Raw genomic sequence first — 20,388 nt, forward strand, 5'->3', positions numbered from 1 at the left:
ACCCTCCCACCGTGGGACAGCACCCACTTTGCCACAGCTCCGTTCACCTTTTTCCGGGCCTCATCAATCCGGCGACCATCCGCCACACCCCTCCAACACAATCTCGGCACCATCATGGAAAAAACCAACACACAATTGGTCCATTGCGCGGTCACACTTGCCAGATCCTGTATCATGGCCCACCGCAGCTCCAAGGATGTCCTCTTCCCCAAGTCGTTGCCACCTAGATGGACAACCAAAACCCTAGGGACTCCATGCTCTCTGGCCTGACTCACTAACCTACTCCTCAGCTCACCCCACATCATTCCTCGCCAGCCGAGCCATCTGACACCCTGAGTTCCAAACAATGCCTGAGACCCTTCCGAGGCCACAAACCTGGCCGCCCAGTAAATGTAAGAGTGGCCAACCACCCAAATGGGCAAACAGTCTTCGAACCATCCTGAAGGAAAAAAAGGGGTAGAATTGATTACTAAGAGGCTTATTTAATGTTTATACTGAAGGATCTGCCAAAAAGAAAAACTTTATATCTCGCCATTGCAGCAGTCACGGCCTAGCCGACTGCACCATGTTTCGTTGCCAATTTAAAAACGCAATTAAAGACACAAAGGGGAAAATCAAATAAAACAAACAAAATAAAAAAAGGGGGGGGGGGAGGGAGGGGGGGTATAAAATGGGAAACACATGTAATAACTCAGCTGGAGGTGAACGTAAAGACCTGCTGAGGGACTCTGATTAGACCAAATTAGCCGAATTATTGATTAGAATTCAGTCCGTCAAGTCAGGCAAAAAATCGCAAATAACTCCAGACCCCCGCTGCCAACTCATGCCGGCAACGGCGAGTAGCTAATCCCTGAGTAGGATAACAAAACGGGGGAACAAACATTAACAAACGCACAAAATCATGAAAACACAGAACTGAAACAGCATAACGAATTTGCATTTAACAATGCCCCCCAGCGCCGGGCGCCCTCTCAAGTGACAGGGCGAATATATCGCTTATAACTGGACGACTTCCATCGCCCCACCGCCTGGATCTCAGTTCTGGAGAAACCCGCCGCAGCTGCCGACGTCGCCGCGCCTATCCGAAAGGAATGGGTACCGAAAGCAGCAGGCGAGAGGCCCAAGCCCGTCAGACAGCGACCCAGCATCCACCGGAACTGGTATTTTGTGACTGGCAGCCCGTCATAGTGCAATAGCCATGACCCCTCCTTAGCGGGTCGTACTCCCAGATATTGCATTGCCAGACCCACTGGGCAAACGCTTACTTCTAGCGCTGGAACCATCGTAACCCAGCGCCCTCTCCCCACTTGATCCGTCTTGGATCGCCGTAATCTGCACAGCAAGGACCTCTCACCCACTACCACGTCCCCGACCAGCATGCGCGATTCCGAACTCTTGGAAGGCGCTACCAACTCAGAAACTCGAAAAGCCCCGTGGTAAGCCATAGAGAAAGCTAAACGGAACAAAAGCGCCTCAAACCTGGACGACGCTACTCGCCCCACCACCTCGATGACGGCCGGCAACAAAGCCGCATCGATGGGCCGCCTCCTATCCGGCGGCGTCGGCGCAACTCGCGCCCACCCTTTCATAGCCTTCCGTAAAACCTCACTTTTTGTTACATCCGGGACGCCTCGCAGCTTGCAGAAGAATGAGACGCCAGCTAAGTACCGGGCCACCACCGCTCGCGACCTACCAGAAACGTAGAGCTGCCACATAAAAGAGAGCATCAGCCGATGCTTGCTCTTACCTTGACGTTGACGACTCTGAACAAACGCCTCCCACTCGCTCCACGCTTGTCCGTACGCCTTGAGCGTGGCCGGCGCTACCGACCGCAACGCTAGACCTTCCAATCCGGCCCGATCACCTGCCAAACATAATCAGGACAGTGAAAACCCTGCTTTTCGGCCTCGGGTGCCAAAACCCAAAACCTCTCCCACTGTCCCCGCGACAATGCATCTGCGATTTCGTTTTCCAAGCCGGGAACATGCTGCGCCCGGAACCATAGATTCCTACGCAAGCATGTCAAAAGCAAGTGCCCGAGCACCCTAAGAACCACTAGCGATTTCGCCCTCTGGTTATTAATCGCATGCACTACGCCCAGATTGTCGCATCTAAACACTATGCTGCGATTAGCCAACCGGTCTCCCCAAACTTCCAGGGCTACCATAATGGGAAAAAGCTCCAGTAGCAACAGATCCCTTGTAAGACCCTCACTATGCCAGCTTTCCGGCCAAGATGCCACACACCACGATCCCTCCAAAAAACAACCAAATCCATAGGCACCTGCGGCATCGGTAAACAGCTGCAACCGGTCGCTGTCTACGGCTGGCGCTTGCCATATGCTCACACCGTTGAAATCCTCCAGGAACGAAGCCCATACGGCCAGATCCCTTTTTAATTCAGAGGACAATCGAACGAAATGATGAGGCCTGGCACACCCCGCCGTTGCCCTTTCGAGCTTCCGGCAGAAAACCCTGCCCATCGGGATTACCCGACAAGCAAAGTTAAGCATGCCAAGCAAGGACTGCGCCTGCCGCAGCGTGACCTTACGCGAGCCTTTGAACCGGCAAATGGTTTCGCGGAGCCTCGACACTTTGTCCTGAGGCAAGCGACACTCCCCCGCCACTGTGTCGATTTCAATCCCCAAGAACGATAAACAGGAGTCAGGACCTTCCGTTTTGTCCTCGGCTACAGGAACACCGAAGTGGTAAAAGAGAGCCTGGGTGCTAAACAACAAATCGGCGCACCTCGTGTCGTTCGCCGGACCTGCGCATAGGAAATCGTCGAGGTAATGTGAAACCCCGTGGCCGCCTGACGTCGACTCCACACACCAATGAAGAAAAGTGCTAAAGCGCTCGAAAAATGAGCATGAAACGGAACATCCCATCGGCAGACATTTGTCGATGAAATACTCCGTCCCAATCCGGAAACCCATGAAACGGAATGAGTCAGGATGCAATGGCAATAATCTAAAGGCTGACTCAACATCGATCTTAGCCATGAGGGCCCCGCTCCCGTAGCTGCGGACCATCTCTAGCGCCTCGTCAAATGACTGATACACCACCGAGCAAAAGGCTGGTGGTATTGCGTCGTTGACCGAAGCCCCCGGCGGGTAAGACAGATGCTGTATGAGCCGAAAAGCGCCCGGGGTCTTCTTCGGAACCACCCCGACCGGGGAGATGACCAAGTCATCCACCGGGGGTGATCTAAAAGGCCCCCCCATCCTGCCCAACCTGACCTCCTTATCTACTTTCTCCCGCAGGACGGCCGGCAATGCCCGAGCAGACTGGAGGTTTCTCTGCGCCCGCACTGATACCTCGCTTGCAACAGGCAAGCGGAAACCAAACTTAAAACCATCTAACAAAAACTTTGCATCCGCCCTATTTGGATACATATACAGCCACTTTCCCATCGTTTCCAACTTAACTGGCGTTGGGGCTCTGCTGAGCGGTCCCGCTCGCGGCCTGCTTAGAGTACGCCTGCTTTCCCTTGCTTCCCTGTCGCCCCCCTTTAAAACAAGAGGAGGCTGGGTGGGCTCCCCCACAATGGTGGCAGGAGTGACGAAACCGACACTGCTTGCCATAGGAACATGCTCCGCTATTAAACGCGAAGCATTTCCCCCGAGTAGCAGACCGGCCGCCCCCGCGAGCGGCCGATCCGCCTGTCCTGGCCATTCCTACGTCCGCGGCCGCCCCCTGGGCTGATGACCCCGCGCGACGCATACCTGTTCCCTGTTTCTGGGGCTCCACCTCTTGTTGTGATGCCCGGGTCACTTTGAGCCAGACCTCCACATCTTTGAAGCCAAAATCCATGACCCGCAGCCCGTCCTGTTTCTCCCGAAACTCTTGGTCATACTGCCGCCATTCCGAGCCCGCGGACGTGCGCTGCATGTCATGCACGAGATGCAGGTACCGGATAATATTCATGTGTTCTTCCGGCCTATCCTCCAAATAGCATGCCGCAAACACCCAAAAACCGGCCAGCCAATTATCAAACGACCGGAAAGCCTCTGTCCCCATGCCCGTCTTAGCGGCCGCCGCTTTGTAGTCCCTCTTCATGGCCCTAGTCAAGACGAACAAGTCTACGAGGTCACCCCTACGTATCTTCTTGCGGCAGCTATCTCGCAGCCCCCTCATAACTGCGGTGTACTCGCAGCGCACTACCCCCGGCAGATCGCGCCGCTTCTTTGCCCTACGCTCCTCTACACTCATTCGCCTGCGTCGCTTGCGCCTCTTCTGCTGCTTCGCCGCCCTTTTGGCAAGTTTCTCGGCCTCCCTCCTTGCCCTAGCGGTACTATCCGCGTCGGACGCTTGCGACGCCAAAGAGGAGGATGAAGAGGAGGATGAAGAGCTACGCGAACTCGAGCTCGCGGTGGAATTTGAAAAAGCCTGCACCAACTCACCGGATGCTGTCGACCTCTCCGACTCGGATTGCTCGTCGTCCTCATTCCAATCTTCGTCCACTGCGAAGTCTGCCGAGTCCCCTTCACCTTGGTCCTCTGTGGAAGACAAAACAAAAGAGGGACCGGCCCGCGCGTGCGGCGCACGCCGGGCACCCCGTGCGGAATGCGCAGGGCCCGAGCCTCCCTGTCGCTCGCAGTCTGGCCCTAGCTCCAGCTCCGCTGCTGCCGCCCCCAGCTCTCGGCAGGCTCTTGCCACTCGCTGCACCGCTGATGACTTGACCTTGTCCGACCTCTTGCGCCCTGCAGCTCGGCCGGAGTCCGCCGTTGTCCTGGGGGAGGCCACTCTCGCTAATGGCACCAGCGCCTGCGCCACCGTGGCCAGTGCCGACGCTATGGCCCCAGGGGAATCCCATGCGGCACGATCCCCGAAAACGCCGCCCGAAGGGCGACCGGTCCTTGTTTGGGCGCGAGCCCGCGCCCTTTGACGGCCTGATACGTCCCGGGGGTCCCACTCCTCCTGCTCTGACCCAAAGGCAAGAGCCCCCCTGCCGGCCCCGAGGCTCTCCCTCTCCGATCCCTCCTCTTCCCTATCCAGGGAAGGAGAGGAATCTCCTGTTCCGGAGGAGGACCCGCTGACTGTTACAGCTGCCTGGGCCGCGGCCCTGCGGCCGCTGACCCATTCCCTGTCACCCCTCCCGCCGCGGGCCCCGCCGCGTCCGGCGACAGTGACAGGGACCTGCAGCCCCTCCGCGCGTGCCCTCCCGCGTGTCGTCAGACCAGCAGAGGGTGGACCCGCCTGCTGCTGACGGCCACCCCTTGCCGTTCCTGCTGTGTCCTCATTATTATTTAAACTTACAGTGCCCCCAGCGCTGCCTCCTCGAGGCACGCGCTGCACCCCCCTCAACCTATCTCTCCCCTTGCCGACGTCCGGCAGCCGGGGAGAAGAAGAGGCCGCCGTGTGCTCAGCTGGCGCCGCTGCGCGCACACGTGCGCGGCTAGCGGTGCCCGGAGCGAGCGTGGGCGCGCGCGCACCACGAGCGCGCGCCCCACGCCCAACCGCCAGCTGCCTCCCGGCCTGCTCCTCCTGTCTGCCCGCCGCGCGAGGTGCTTGACTAGACCCCGCGCGGCGACCGCCAGCTCCCTGTGGCCTCTCCACGTCCCGTCCGACCCGAACAGCCGCCCGGGGCGGGGAAGGAGAGACCACCTCCGCTGCGCCCTGGTGCCCCCCACCGCGTGCACGCGCGCGCCCGCGGGCGCCCGCCATGCCGCCGGTCTCGGCGGCTCCCGGCGGGGACGGCCGCCGCCCGCCAACGCTTGAGCGGCCTGCAGGGACCCCTGGTCCCCCACGCCGCCCTCGTCTGGCTGGGGTGACCGGCACAGCACCCGGCGACGAGTCCGCCCGGGCCCCGCCATCGATGCCAGGGGGGGTATCTGATGAGGCCCTAGGGGACGGAGCCCCGTCCCCCCCACCACTCACTGCAACGTCAGGGCCCGCTCGTCGGAACCGAGCCGGGGCCCTTAAGAAGCGCTGGGGGCGAGAGGACATTTTGCAACCCTTAATATAAGCAAGGGACACCCTGGGCTTATTGGAGAGGAGCACTAAAAAGGCAGGATGTCACTGATAACAGCAGGCAAATAAACAATTGATTTTTTGCTGGCACTGCAGCACTCACCAAACCGAGTCACCAAGAGACTTAAAATGGCTTCACCATCCCTATATATATCAAGCCCTCCCCCTTAAAGAAGGCTGTACTTTCCTTACAGCTATGTCCACCCCTCCCCAGATGTTTAACCCTTTCCTCTCCTATGCAGTCAATACTCTCTTCTTTTACTGAACTTTAGTTTTTTGGATTTTACATGCTCTCTACTATGACATTGGGCATCGGCCTTGGCAGACGACGTTGATGCCTACTGTACCGTACTGCTATATATTATATACTGGTGGACAGCAAACTGTGCACAACTGAAATGCACCACAGGTATGGATGGATAGTATACTTGACGACACAGAGGTAGGTAGAGCAGTGGCCTACTGTACCGTACTGCAATATAGTATATACTGGTGGTCAGCAAACTGTGCAAAACTGAAATGCACCACAGGTATGGATGGATAGTATACTTGACGTCACAGAGGTAGGTAGAGCAGTGGCCTACTGTACCGTATTGCTATATATTATATACTGGTGGTCAGCAAACTGTGTAAAACTGAAATGCACCAAAGGCATGGATGGATAGTATACTTGACGTCACAGAGGTAGGTAGAGCAGTGGCCTTCTGTACCGTACTGCTATAGATTATATACTGGTGGTCAGCAAACTGTGCAAAACTGAAATGCACCACAGGTATGGATGGATAGTATACTTGACGACACAGAGGTAGGTAGAGCAGTGGCCTACTGTACCGTACTGCTATATATTATATACTGGTGGTCAGCAAACTGTGCAAAACTGAAATGCACCACAGGCATGGATGGATAGTATACTTGACGACACAGAGGTAGGTAGAGCAGTGGCCTTCTGTACCGTACTGCTATATATTATATACTGGTGGTCAGCAAACTGTGCAAAACTGAAATGCACCACAGGTATGGATGGATAGTATACTTGATGACACAGAGGTAGGTAGAGCAGTGCCCTTCTGTACCGTACTGTTATATAGTATATACTGGTGGTCAGCAAACTGGGCATGCACCACAGGTATGGATGGATAGTATACTTGACGACACAGAGGTAGGTAGTGCAGTGGACTACTGTACCGTACTGCTATATATATAGTTATACTGGTGGTCAGCAAAATTCTGCACTGTCCTCCTACTATATACTACAATGAAGCACAGATATGGAGCGTTTTTGAGGCAGAGAACGTATAATAATACTGGTGGTCACTGGTCAGCAAAACTTTGCACTGTCCTCCTACTATGTAATACTGCTGGTCCCCAGTCCCCACAATAAAGCAATTAGCACACTGAGCACAGATATTTGCAGCACACTGAGCACAGTCAGATATGGAGCGTTTTTCAGGCAGAGAACGTAGATATTTGCACTTGCAGCACACTGAGCACAGATATTTGCAGCACACTGAGCACAGATATTTGCAGCAAAATTTGCAGCCCACTGAACATAGATACTGAGAGGATGCCAGCCACGTCCTCTCACGATCATCTGCAATGCACAAGTGAAAAATGGCGGCGACGTGCGGCTCCTTATATAGAACACGAATCTCGCGAGAATCTGACCGCAGGATGATAACGTTCGGGCGCGCTCGGGTTAACCGAGTAAGGCGTGAGGATCCGAGTTGCTCGTACCCGTGAAAAAATAGGTGAAGTTTGGGCGGGTTCGGATCCCGAGGATCCGAACCCGCTCATCACTAAATATAATATAATAGAGTAAATGGCTACATTCAATGGTACCTACGTGAGTAGATTCGCTTGCGCTTCCCGGCCCGGTCCTCGGTCATCTGATAGATAACTTTGTGAGTCTTGTGTCAGACCAGGCCTGCAGCAGCTCTTTATATAATTCTTCCAAAAAGCAATACAATAGATGCTGTAATCTCTTTGTCCATTGGTCACAGGAATGCATATTTACAGTACAGAAGAGGTCATAGGGCGGTTTGAATAGGTAGGCGATGTCTTTCCCAACTGCTGTTGTGGGTGGTCTCCTCTGGATTCCCGTCGCATACATAATGTACAGTAAATACAGTTTATATCTATATTCTGCTCCTGCACATAACTATCTGCAGGAACATGTGATCTTTCTCAAACCAGCACCGGAATGTTACCCTTAAAATACCCTTCAGCTGGATACCAAACACCACGTTATGACCTTGTTCTATCCCCTCCTATTCTGTAAAGGTGTATCCCTTTGTTCTGTTACCATTTAAACTGTTGTTACTTTCTGATGTGGTGCAGGGATACTATGTGTACATTGTGCACTATTTGGATTAAATATGTAATGTGTTTTGATAGCCTTCCGTGCGCTTACAAACTCTACCGTAAATACTCATACCATGCGCTAATGCACAGGACCGCGGGAGCGACCATACGCAAATTGCGGATATGCGCACGCACGACAGAACAAGTGAACGCAGGGAGGCCATCTGTGTGTAGTTTGTACGTGATGTGTGTACTGCAATATTTTTCGACTTTGACAGTACGCACTGCCTTATCTATATATATATATATATATATATATATACTGCTTTAATAAAAACAATTTAAAAAGAACAAAAAAACAAAACAAAACAGGGCCAGTGTGTGTCGTACGCGCACACTTAAAATATAGGGGCATGGCTTAATGGAGGACAGGGCATGACCACAGAATAGTGTCTGTTATTAACATTGCACTGCACAGTAGTGTCCATTATTTATATTACATCACACAATAGATCCCCTTATACATGTTATACATGTTACATCAGTTAGAGTCCTCGAGACACATTACTTCAGGTAGAGCTCCTTAGACACATTACACCAGGCATAGTTCATTATACACATTACGCCATGTAGAACCCTTATGCACATTATGCCAGGTAGAGCACCTATACATTATGCTAGGTAGAGCACCTATACATTATGGTAGGTAGAGCACGTATACATTATGCCAGGTAGAGTGCCTATACATTATGCCAGGTAGAGCACCTAACATTAAGCCAGGTAGAGCCCCTTACAACTCCCCCCCTAAGGTGTACTGTCTGTGTGAGGAGAGGGAGAAGCTCACTTAGAATGTGTCATGCTGCTGATGTCCTCCTCCCCCTCGCACAGCTACCTTAACGCTGCGGCTCTTCACACTGTCCTGCTGCTGAGCTGACTAGTGTCCTCCTCTATGTCCCGCGACCCGGTGATGACCCAAACGTTGCACACAGATTCAATGCACAACACATGTGGGTGGGCTGGGAGTGGACACAGAAGGGGAAGCATGGAGGGGCACAGTGTGACGACACTGTGGAAGGTCAACTGCAGCACTGACCGCTGCCTGGCTACCTATGTTAGAAGTAGCTGTGTGCTGTAGCTGGCGGTGGCAGTGAGGCAGTGCAGGTGTTGCCAGCGGTTCTTACCCTCAGTGCATATGCGCTGTGAGAAAGGCACCACTGGCACACACCTAATTACGGCCCTGTTGGAGTCCTCAGTTCCTTCACATATGGCCCTATTATAGTGAATCTATCCACACGGTGTGGGTGGGGGGGTGGCTGTTTAGCACATAGACACATACATGTTATGCTGTACAGTATGTAATTTATGTGCTGGCTAGTTATCCCAGGGTTTGGCAGCGGTGTATATATCACAGGTACCATATGGTACCCATGATCCAGCACTAACTTTCACTTTCATATGCCCACCCCCAGACTCCTGTGAAACTAGCCAATGTGGGGTCTGGAGGCAGGCTTAGAAGGAGAAAGATAGATAATGCTGAGTGCTGGGTGCAGCATGGCGGCTGTGATACACAGCGCAGCCGATTCCCGGGATAACAAGCCGGCACATATATTACATACACAGGGCCGGTGCTAGGGTTTTCGGCGCCCCCCTGCAAACTATAAATTTGCGCTCTCCCATGCTTTATAAAGGGACAGCACATACAATTCCCCCTGTAGTACTGACACTTATACACATAATGCTCCCTGTAGTAGTGCCGCTTGCACACGTAACGTCCCATGTAGCAGTGACGCTTACACACGTAATGCCCAGTGGCAAACGCAGAATTTCTAGACGGGGGTTTCCAAATGCAATCTCCATATATTCCACTCTGCGGAACATTATAGATGATCTATAGCAGTGGTTCTCAACCTCGATCCTCAAGTACCACCTACAGTTAATGTTTTCCAGGTCTCCTCACAGGATTGCAAGTTAAATAATTAGCTCCACCTGTGGGTCTTTTAAAATGTGTCAGTGAGTAATAAATACACCTGTTCAACTGCTAGGCGACCTGGAAAACATGACCTGTTGGGGATACTTGAGGAGCGAGGTTAAGAACCACTGATCTATAGTATAGGCTCTAAGAAACATTTAAATTATATAAATAATATAAGTGGTCTGGAAAAGGTTAAACATACTATAATAAAGACACAAACATTATGGAACTACTACCTCACTTTCTAAGCACACATTCTCCCACCTCATGGTAAGGCACCTGTCTCTTCTTTCTGGTAGCTACTCTTTGGTCCAGTGCACTGAATGAGGGCTCAGAACCACACACACAGCAAACTTTGTAGAAAAAGCTGCTACTGGGTATGTGCAGCAGCTCTGTATGATGCGGCGGCAGCTCTAGTAATCGTATTCTATACCATTGCTGTTGTTGTCATAGTTTGCCACTTACCAAGGGGAGGGGGGTTTCTGGGCAACCAGAACCCCCCCTTGCGTGTGCCTATGATGCCCCCTGTACCAGTGACGCGTACACACATAACGCCCCCTGTAGCAGTGACACTTACACACGTAACGCTCCCTGTACCAGTGACGCTTGTACACGTAAAGCCCCCTGTAGCAGTAATGTTTGCACACATAACGCCCCATGTAGCAGTGACGCTTACAAACGCAATGCTCCCTGTACCAGTGACGCTTACACACGTAACGCCCCCTGTAGTAGTGATGCTTACACACATAAGCCCTCTGTAGCAGTGACGCTTACACATGTAACTGCCCCTGTACCAGTGAAGCTTACACACGTAACGCCCCCAGTAGTAGTGACGTTTGCACGCGTGATGCCCCCTGTAGTAGTGACACTTACACACATAACACCCGCTATACCAGTGATGCTTGCACACGTAACGCCGCCTGTAGCAGTGACGCTTACACGTAATGCCCCCTGTAGCAGTGACAGTAATACAAGATGCCCCTGTAGCAGTGATACTTACACACGTAACACCCCCAGTACCAGTGAAGCTTACACATGTAAAGCCCCCAGTAGTACTGATGCTTGCACACGTAACGCCTCCTGTAGTAGTGATGCTTACACACTTAAGCCCCCTGTAGTAGTGACGCATGTACACCTAATGCCCCCTGTAGTAGTGACGCTTCCACATGTAAGGCCCCCCTGTACCAGTGATGCTTGCACACATAATGCCTCCTGTAGTAGTGACACTTACACACGTAACACCCCCTGTAGCATTGAAGCTTACACACGTAACGCCCCCTGTAAGTGAAGCTTACACATGTAACGCCACCTGTACCAGTGACACTTACACACGTAACGACCTCTGTAGTAGTGATGCTTACACACGTAACGACTCTTGTACCAGTGAAGCTTACACACGTAATGCCCCCTGTAGTAGTGATGCTTACACACGTAACGCCCCCTGTACCAGTGATGCATGCACACATAACGCCCTCTATAGTAGTGATGCTTACACACATAACGCCCCCTGTAGTAGTGACTCTTGCACACGTAATGCCTTTTGTAGTAGTGACGCTTGCACATGTATTACCCCCTGTAGTAGTGATGCTTGCACACGTAACGCCCCTTGTAGCAGTTACACTTACATATAATGCCCCCTGTAGCAGTGATGGTAATACAAGATGCCCCTGTAGCAGTGATGCTTACACACATTATGCCCCACAGTCATACACACGCATTACATACACACACACACACACACATTACACACATACACAATCGCACATACACACACATACATATAGATACTGTATACACACACACACACACACATATACACACACACACACACACACACACACGCACACACACACACACACACACACACACACACACACACACACACACACTTTCACTCACTCTCTTTCCAGCCACTTACATAAGGAAGTTTGGCAGTTCATCCTCCTGTGTTGCAGTGCAGTCTGCAGCCTGGCCCAGTGTAGCCCCGCCCTGGTTTCCAGTGTAGCCCCGCCCCCTTTAGGTCCTCACACCACACTGTGATTTTGTGACAGGGGAGGGGAGAGGAGGCTTGTAGCTGCCGGCGCTGCTGCCTGTCATGGAGTGTGACAGGTGCAGCAGCCGGCAGCAGCAGGGAGGACAGGGCGGCACAGCAGGGACATCAGCTCAGCACACGGATACAGAGCAGGGTGAGCGCCTCTCCTTCCTGGTGCCTCCCTGCACTTGCACTGCATCCCTTTGCTGAGCGGTTAGCACCGGGCCTGTACATACAACATAATATGTATGTTTCCATTTGCTATGTGCCCCCCTCCCCCCCTGCACTATGTGATTAGCACAGCAGCCCAAAATCTGCAGCTGCTTCAAAATCTAAATCTAAAAGGAAAACTCAATCTTAGTGCACTATATAATATAAAATGTTAGTGTTAATTCAATTTCAGAATGTGTACTGCTATTTTTACATCCAACAAATCTAACCAGTTTCTATTTCCCCTTCTGACTTCACAGCATGGCCAACTACTATCGGTAAGTAAGTTAATGCACACTTTCAAAAAATTGTTTCAAGCATTTCACTAATGTTCCTTGTTAAGCCTATTTGTATTTTTTGTGTTTTAAAGGTAAATGAAAAACACTTTGGGTGGTATCCAATTAGGTGCGATGAAACATTGCAATTTTTCCCATTGTTTCACCAATATTTTAATCTGGGGTATCTAATTAGATCTACTGTAAAAAAAATTTTTTACACCTGAGGCAGATTAAATAAAATCCCCAATAAGCTACGCCAACCACTCCATTCCCTGCCCCATGTCCGCTACCACAGCAACAGCAGGGAGAGCGCCTAGGAGCTGGCACTCAGCTCATATGAGCTGAATGACAGAAGTATACGATAGCTCTATAAATAATCATAAAACTAGGGATTCCCTACTACTTGCACCTATGCAGCTAATAAAACTAAACAAGTTATCTCTTCTTGTTCTAAAATAGTGTATGAGATTGAATCATTCATAAATTGTAGTACACATTTTGTAATTTATCAGTTACGCCGTTCTTGCCAGATGTATTATGTAGGGCGGACTACAAGGGCATTGAGGTTGCGCTTCATGGAACATAAGAGAAATATTGTCAATGGCTATATGAACCATAGTGTTTCACGCCATTTTGCTGAAGTCCATGCTGGTAATCCACTTTGTCTTCAACTGGTGGGGTTGGAATATATAGCCATTACTCCTAGAGGAGGGGATCACTTCAGAACCCTATGCCGACAAGAAGCAGCATGGATTCTAAAGTTACAATCTTTGAAGCCACAAGGGCTGAATGAGACGATAGATTTGGAATTTATCTAGGATTACTTTATGCTTGTATATTGCTTATGTCCATTTTGCTGCAGATTTTCCCCTCCCTTTTCCTCTCCTCTAGTACTATATATTTCACCCACAACGCCGGCACTCAGTCTGCTCCTTTGGGCTAGCTTGCTACTTGGGCCCTCCACTTGGGTATAGCCCCCATGTCCATCCATCAAAAACGAGGCGGCACTCAGAGACTTAAAGCAGCAAAATGAATTTAGTGCGGAAACTGCAACAAAACAATCATCGTTTCGGGGTACTTCACCTCTTCATCCTGATGAAGGGGTGAAGTACCCCGAAACATTGATTGTTTTGTTGCAGTTTCCGCACTAAGGCCCTCATTCCGAGTTGTTCGCTCGCAAACTGTTTTAAGCAGCATTGCACATGCTAAGCCGCCGCCTACTGGGAGTGAATCTTAGTTTAGCAAAATTGCGAACAAAATATTCTCAAAATTGCGAATAGATATTCTTAGGCAGTTTCTGAGTAGCGCGACACTTACTCTGCCACTGATAAAATGTTCGTAATTTAACAATGTGCAGATGAAAAACTCAATCCTAAAGTGTACTGCTATTTTTAAATCCAACAAAGCTAAAAAACATTTAGTATTTCCTCTACTGGCCTCACAGTATGGCCAACTACTAGTGGTAAGGAAGATAATGGACATAATTGTTATTTCTTTATATTTCATTTATTTTCTAATTAAATCATCTTTCAATTGACAATTAACTTAAGGCCCATACACACTTGACGATGCACACGTCGTTAACGACCGTCGTTAACGATAACGGCTTCTTTTGAACTTCCCTTGAACAGTTGAGCAAACGACATGAGCATACACACTACCAATGACCAAAGACCAAAGACCATTCATCGTTGAAGCATCCAAGCTGAACAGTTTATTAAAATAATGAGCTGGGAACAGGGCTGGTGAACAGTGGCTTGGTCATTGGTCGTTGGTCGTTCACACCATACACATTCAACGACGTCTCTGGTAGGTAACAACCATAGTGGAAATTGAGCATACATGCTCCACAGATAAGCGAGGGTCATTAACGTCCCGCGGGGCCACGCATCGGTGGTCGTCGGATGCATACACACTTGACGATATAATGAGCGACGTCGTTGATGAGGGCTGAAATGAACGACGTCGCTCATTTTATCGTCAAGTGTGTATGGGCCTTTAGAGAGACACATTTGGTGATGAGACTAAAAGGCCCTACACTCTGGCGATATTACTGAAAGATATGAACAATCTCGTTCATTAATGAGCAAGATACCGTTCATATCTTTCAGTGTGGAGGCAGCAACCATGAACGATGCGCGGCCCCGTGCTCATTCATCGTTGGTGCCTCATCGCTTGTGAATGCAGGCCAATATGGACGATCTCGTCCATATTTGCATGCACTGCTATGGAGCCGGGTGTCAAAGGGGAGTAAAGAAACTTCACTCCCCCCCGCCGCCGAGTCCCCCATCTGCCATATCAGTGGTTGGGCGGCTGGTCACGCTGTGTATGGGCCCTTATGGCTGGCTACACACTTGACGATATGCAGCCAATGGGTATGTATCAGTATGCCGACCACCGGGATTCTCAGCAGGCGGGATGTATGGTGAGATAATGTGGCCACTGGTCTCATAACTACATCCCACAGCCAATCTATCGCTTGAACTGGCGGATCGAACGATATATCATTCACAGCGTCAGGTGTGTATGCAGTATATCATTAATGATGCACGCTCCCATGGATCAATAACGATGGTTAATATCTTTAGTTCAAGCCTTGAAATCTAAAGATATTGGACAAGACTGCATGAACCTGGATGTGGGTGGATGCCATCACTGATATCAGTAACAATATCATTTAGTGTGTTTGCCTGATATTCAGTATGTATTGCATTGACGATGTTGCATCTTATGTGTGTACCCAGCCTAAGAACTATGGCACTCATTCTGACCTGATCGTTAGCAGGCTACTTTTAGAACTGTTGTGATCAGGTAGTTGCCACCTACAGGGGAGCGGGGAATCGCTGTGCAGGGCTGCGCTTGCTTCTGCAGAGAGCTGCACAAACAAAAGTTTGTGCAGTTTCTGCACAGATCAGGACTTACTCACCCGCTGCGATCATCCAGGGCGGAGTTGACATCAGGATCCCTCCCTGGAAACGGCCGGGCATGCCTGCGTTCGGACGGACACTCCCTAAAAATGGTCCGTTGACTCCACTGGCCGACCTCTTCCTGTCAATCTTCTTGCGGTCGCGGGTGTGATCGCTTTCTTCGTGAGTTCTGTCGCTCCCTAGCGACGGTCGTCGCCAGGGAGCGACACGCTTGCGCATTGTGACCCTTGATCGCACCGCCGTGATAAACGGCAGCGTGCGATCAGGTCGGAATGACCCATTATATTGGTTCCCTAGTTGCCACTCTCTTTTTCATATGATGCTTAAAAGAAAATCCTTATTAAACACATGGTAGATCTGGCCTTTTACATAAAACATAATTCAATTTTCTATGCAAAATTTATTTAATTGTGATTGTTGTACTAATTACTGTTAGATTCAATTGTTCAGTTGTGCAGCAGTGACCGTATAAGGACCCGCGCCCCTCCTGGCTGTTACCTGTGATCCAAACCCACTCCTGGCTGTGGCGTGGGCAGATCATATGCCACCGCCACTGTAACCCCTAGAATAACGGTGCAGCGGGAAGCTTCACTAACTTTCCCTGCGCCGCCTACACAATTCATAGTTGGTGAGGTTGAAAAAGAAAAAAGGTCCACTGAGTTCAACCTGTATTATATCATTTAGATCAGGGATGGGGAACCTTTGGCACTCCAGCTGTTGACTACACATCCCAGCAAGCCCTGCAATGGTTTTGGCATGGGCAAATTGCAAAACTGTTGCAGGGCATGCTGGTATATGTAGTTCAGCAACAGGTGGAGGGCCAAAGGTTCCCCATTCCTGATTTAAATGCTGTAATCTTGGATATTTCTATCAGTTAGGAATTTATCTAAACCATTTTTAAACTTATTTAGTAAGCCCACCATTACTACCTTCTCTGGTAGAGAATTCCAAATCCTTACTGTAAAGAACCCTTTCCTCTGTTGTGTATGAATTTTTTTTGTCCCCTCTCAACCGCCTCTTTTCCAGTGTAAACATATCTAACCTTTCCTCATAATTCAGTGCCTCTAACCCAGGGGTGGGCAATTATTTCAGCTGGGGGGCCGCTTAACACTTCCAGTGAATATTCGAGGGCCGCACACAAGGGCGGGGACTAATATGAATGACAAATATTTGTAGGAGTAAGTCCTGGGCTGCGCAGAGACTGCACAAAGTAGATTTTTGCAGCTCTGCGTACACATACGATCGTACACTTGCACAGGTGAATTTACACTCCTCCTGGGGGCGGCGACTACCCGAACGCAGGACAGCAAAATTTGCAGCACAGTGATCAGGTCTGAATCAGCCCCTTAGTCAGCAGTTGCTGCAAAATGAGACCCGTTATAGGCCCCAATTCAGACCCGGTCGCTGCTGTGTATTTTCGCACAGTGGGTGATCGGGTCTGAACTGCGCATGCATTGCAGTGCGCAGGCACATCGGTCCGCCGTGCTGGAGAGCGTCGGGCAGTGATGGGATGGTGCGAACAAAGCGATCGCACAGGTGATCGCAAGGTTATTGACAGGTAGAGGCCATTTGTGGGTGGCAACTGACCGGTTTAGAGGAGTGCACGGAGAAACACAGGAGGGACCAGGCGTATGGAGGGAGGGTTTCTGACGTCAGCTCCGGCCCCGATCATCGCACTGGAAGAGTAAGTCCTGGGCTGCGCAGAGACTGCACAAACTTCTGTTTCTGCAGCTCTCCTGCACATGCGATCGCTCCCCTGCACAGTGATTTCCCCCTCCCCCTGTAGGCGGCAAAAATCACATGTATATATATATATATATATATATATATATAAAACTATAAAAACACACACACCACAATATACATTACACCGCATACGTAGTTTTTTACAGGCAAAATACAAATGTCTAAAGGGGGGTACTCACGGAGCGATATTCTAAGCAATTTGACTAGATTGCTTAGAATATCGGCATGATCGCTCCGTGTGTAGCCCCCTCAGCGATAGCGATGCACGGCCCTGCACATCGCTATCGCTGCTAGATTGGCCTGCATGCAGGCCAATCTAGCGGGTCGCTCACTTCACCCACTGGGTGAAGTGAGCGGCCCCCCCGTCTCCCCCCGCACGCTCAGCACAGATCGCGCTGTGCTGAGTGGCAGGAGAGATGTGTGCTGAGCGGTTCGCTCAGCACACATCTCTCCCAAATCGGCCCGTGGGTACTGGGCTTAAAAAACACATCCAGTAATAAAAAAATAAAAATAAAAAACTGTTGAAAACAAACAAACAAACGAACAAACAAACAGCATCCTGTGTAATGCTGTTATCAATCGTATTCACAGCTCGTTACTAGCTCCCCCCACCAGCTTCCCTGAACCCACATAGCAGTCTCAAACCTTCCCTCTCCCTTAAACCCATATAGTAGTCTCTACCCCCCTTCCCCCACCCCTGAACCCATATAGCAGTCACTACCTCCCTTCACCCCCTCCCCTGAACCTATACAGCAGTCTCTACCCCCCTTCCCCTGAACCTATACAGCAGTCTCTACCCCCCTTCCCCTGAACCTATACAGCAGTCTCTACCCCCCTCCTCTCCTCCCTCCCTCCCTCCTCCTCCTCCTCCCCCCCCCTCCCCGGACCCATATAGGAGCTTTACCTTTGATGTATTTTGTTCACTGTGGCAGATCTGCTGCCCAGATTATCCACCGCCTTCTCTGCCAGATCCGCTGCCCGCTGCGCTGCGCAGAGCCGCTGCTGCTACCCGCTGCCCTCTGCACTCTCCTGCCGTGGCTCCGCCCCCTATTCCGCCCAGCGCCTGATGTCACAGAGGAAATCCCGGTCAGCAGACCGGGTATTTCCTCAGCAGCGCCGCATCTCGGAGCTTCGTAGCGCAATGACAAGCGGCTCAGCCGGGCCGCTTGTCATTGCACAGTGGTATGGGACAGCGGGCCAGGCAGAATCCGGAGTCCACCGTATAATGGATGGCAGGTGAGATGTCAAGTCCTTTGGATGTGGGTGGCTGTCTCTGGCCGGCCGGCACTTACTTGGTAAATCCACTCCTCCTTGCAGTAGTTGACATCTCACCTGCCATCCATTATACGGTGGACTCCGGATAAGGCTATTTTTTGAAGCGATAGCCGGGAGAGGTATTTAAGTACATATAAAGCTGTCTATTAACACAGAAATGATCCATCTTATAGCTCTGATGAGCGGGGACTTTGAATAAGTATCAAGCTGGTAATAACATCTAAATACCAGTTAAAAATATACGGAGAAATCCGTGAAGAGACTGTATTACAAAGTGTACACGCAAAGAACCGCTAATTGAAGGAGACTTGTTATATAAAGCTATACAGGCACTAAGTTACAAACATCTGCTACTATTATAACGGACTGCCTGAAAAAACGTTACAATTGTGATAATAAGGTTGTAAGAGACGGCTTAGGATAAGTGTATGGCTGCATGCCATTATATGTAGTTGGGATTGTGCAATATTCTCTGGCTGGAAGATAAGATAAAAATATGGTATGAATGATATGAACCATATATTTTAATTATATTTAGTGAGAAATACTGTGTACCTGAATATTTTATATAGGTTATTAAAAGCATTATTTTAATGTGACTGTGCCAGCGCTGTCCTTGTATTTTTTGTATGTTGTTGTTCAGGCTGTGAACCTAGCCTTTTGGACATAGCAGCAGGCGTGCTCATTACAACAAATAGCGCCGGATTTTGTGTATATATCTTGGTCATTAAGTGCAATCGTTTCTAATTCCCCCATTTTACTTGTTAGGCTTCTTGCATTTGCAAGCATACAATCAAGTTTAGTACTTCCCTGAACTGCAAGTTTAGTTATAGACATTTCCTTAGGGAGTTGAGTTTTCCTTAATTTACCATCGATGACTATTTTATTCCTTCCCCCCTCTGCCCCATTATACTTTATACAGCTCCCTCCTATAATGCCACCAGCCCCTCCTGTCCCCCCACTGCTTGGCTCTGCCCCCTTTCACATCTCCAAAGCCAGTTTCCACTCGTTAATTGGAAACAGGGTCCTTCCCAGGTGGTATCCAGCATTGGACCCTAACAGCAGGCTTCGGCAGGCTTCCTGACCCGGCAATATGCTGAGTCAGTTGCCATAATGGGTGGGCGGAGCCAGCAGCGGGTGCAGAGCTCATCTCTGCACCACCTTTCCCTATTTAGTGAACAGGTCCCGGGTCGCATCAACCTGGGAACCCGTTTACACTGCCACTAACCTGGTATTCAACCCAGAAATAACCCTTCTTATAACTCGGGTTGTATTACTTGGTCAGGCGACCCAGGAAATCTCCATGGCCCCTTTCACATTGCAGTGACCCCTGTCGACCCAGCAATAGTTCTGGTCAATACCGGGTTATTTGTGTGATGTGAAAGGGGTATTATGCTGTCCTGCTTTTTGATGCTGTACTTTCCTTTTTTCCCTTATGCATACCTCCCAACATGACCCTCTCCAGGAGGGACAGAATGCTCTGCTCCTGGACTTCACTCTTAATTTAGGATTGCCATAACCTGCAGTGAAACACATTTCTTACCCATTAACCTGCTCAAAACAGGTGCCTGCAATAATAAATTAAGAGAAAAGTCCAGAAGCAGAGCATTGTGTCCCTCCTGGAGAGGGCCATGATTGGAGGTATGCCTTATGTGAAATAACAGAAGGATAGTTA

At 50.2% G+C, this 20,388-nt stretch overlaps 1 protein-coding gene across 14 annotated transcripts in view; it reads left to right on the top strand.

The window, feature by feature from the left end:
- The window catches only part of LOC135056544 (deleted in malignant brain tumors 1 protein-like), a 244,276-nt gene that overhangs the window by 22,205 nt on the left and 201,683 nt on the right, over nucleotides 1-20,388 (top strand). For all 14 annotated transcript variants that reach the window (XM_063961862.1, XM_063961863.1, XM_063961867.1 and 11 more), the window contains exon 3: nucleotides 12,748-12,765. In XM_063961862.1, coding sequence (XP_063817932.1) covers nucleotides 12,748-12,765 — 18 coding nt within the window. The remainder of the gene's footprint in view (nucleotides 1-12,747; nucleotides 12,766-20,388) is intronic.

The sequence above is a fragment of the Pseudophryne corroboree genome, chromosome 3 (genome assembly GCF_028390025.1).
Source record: "Pseudophryne corroboree isolate aPseCor3 chromosome 3, aPseCor3.hap2, whole genome shotgun sequence".
NCBI classification, from domain to species: Eukaryota; Metazoa; Chordata; class Amphibia; order Anura; family Myobatrachidae; genus Pseudophryne; species Pseudophryne corroboree.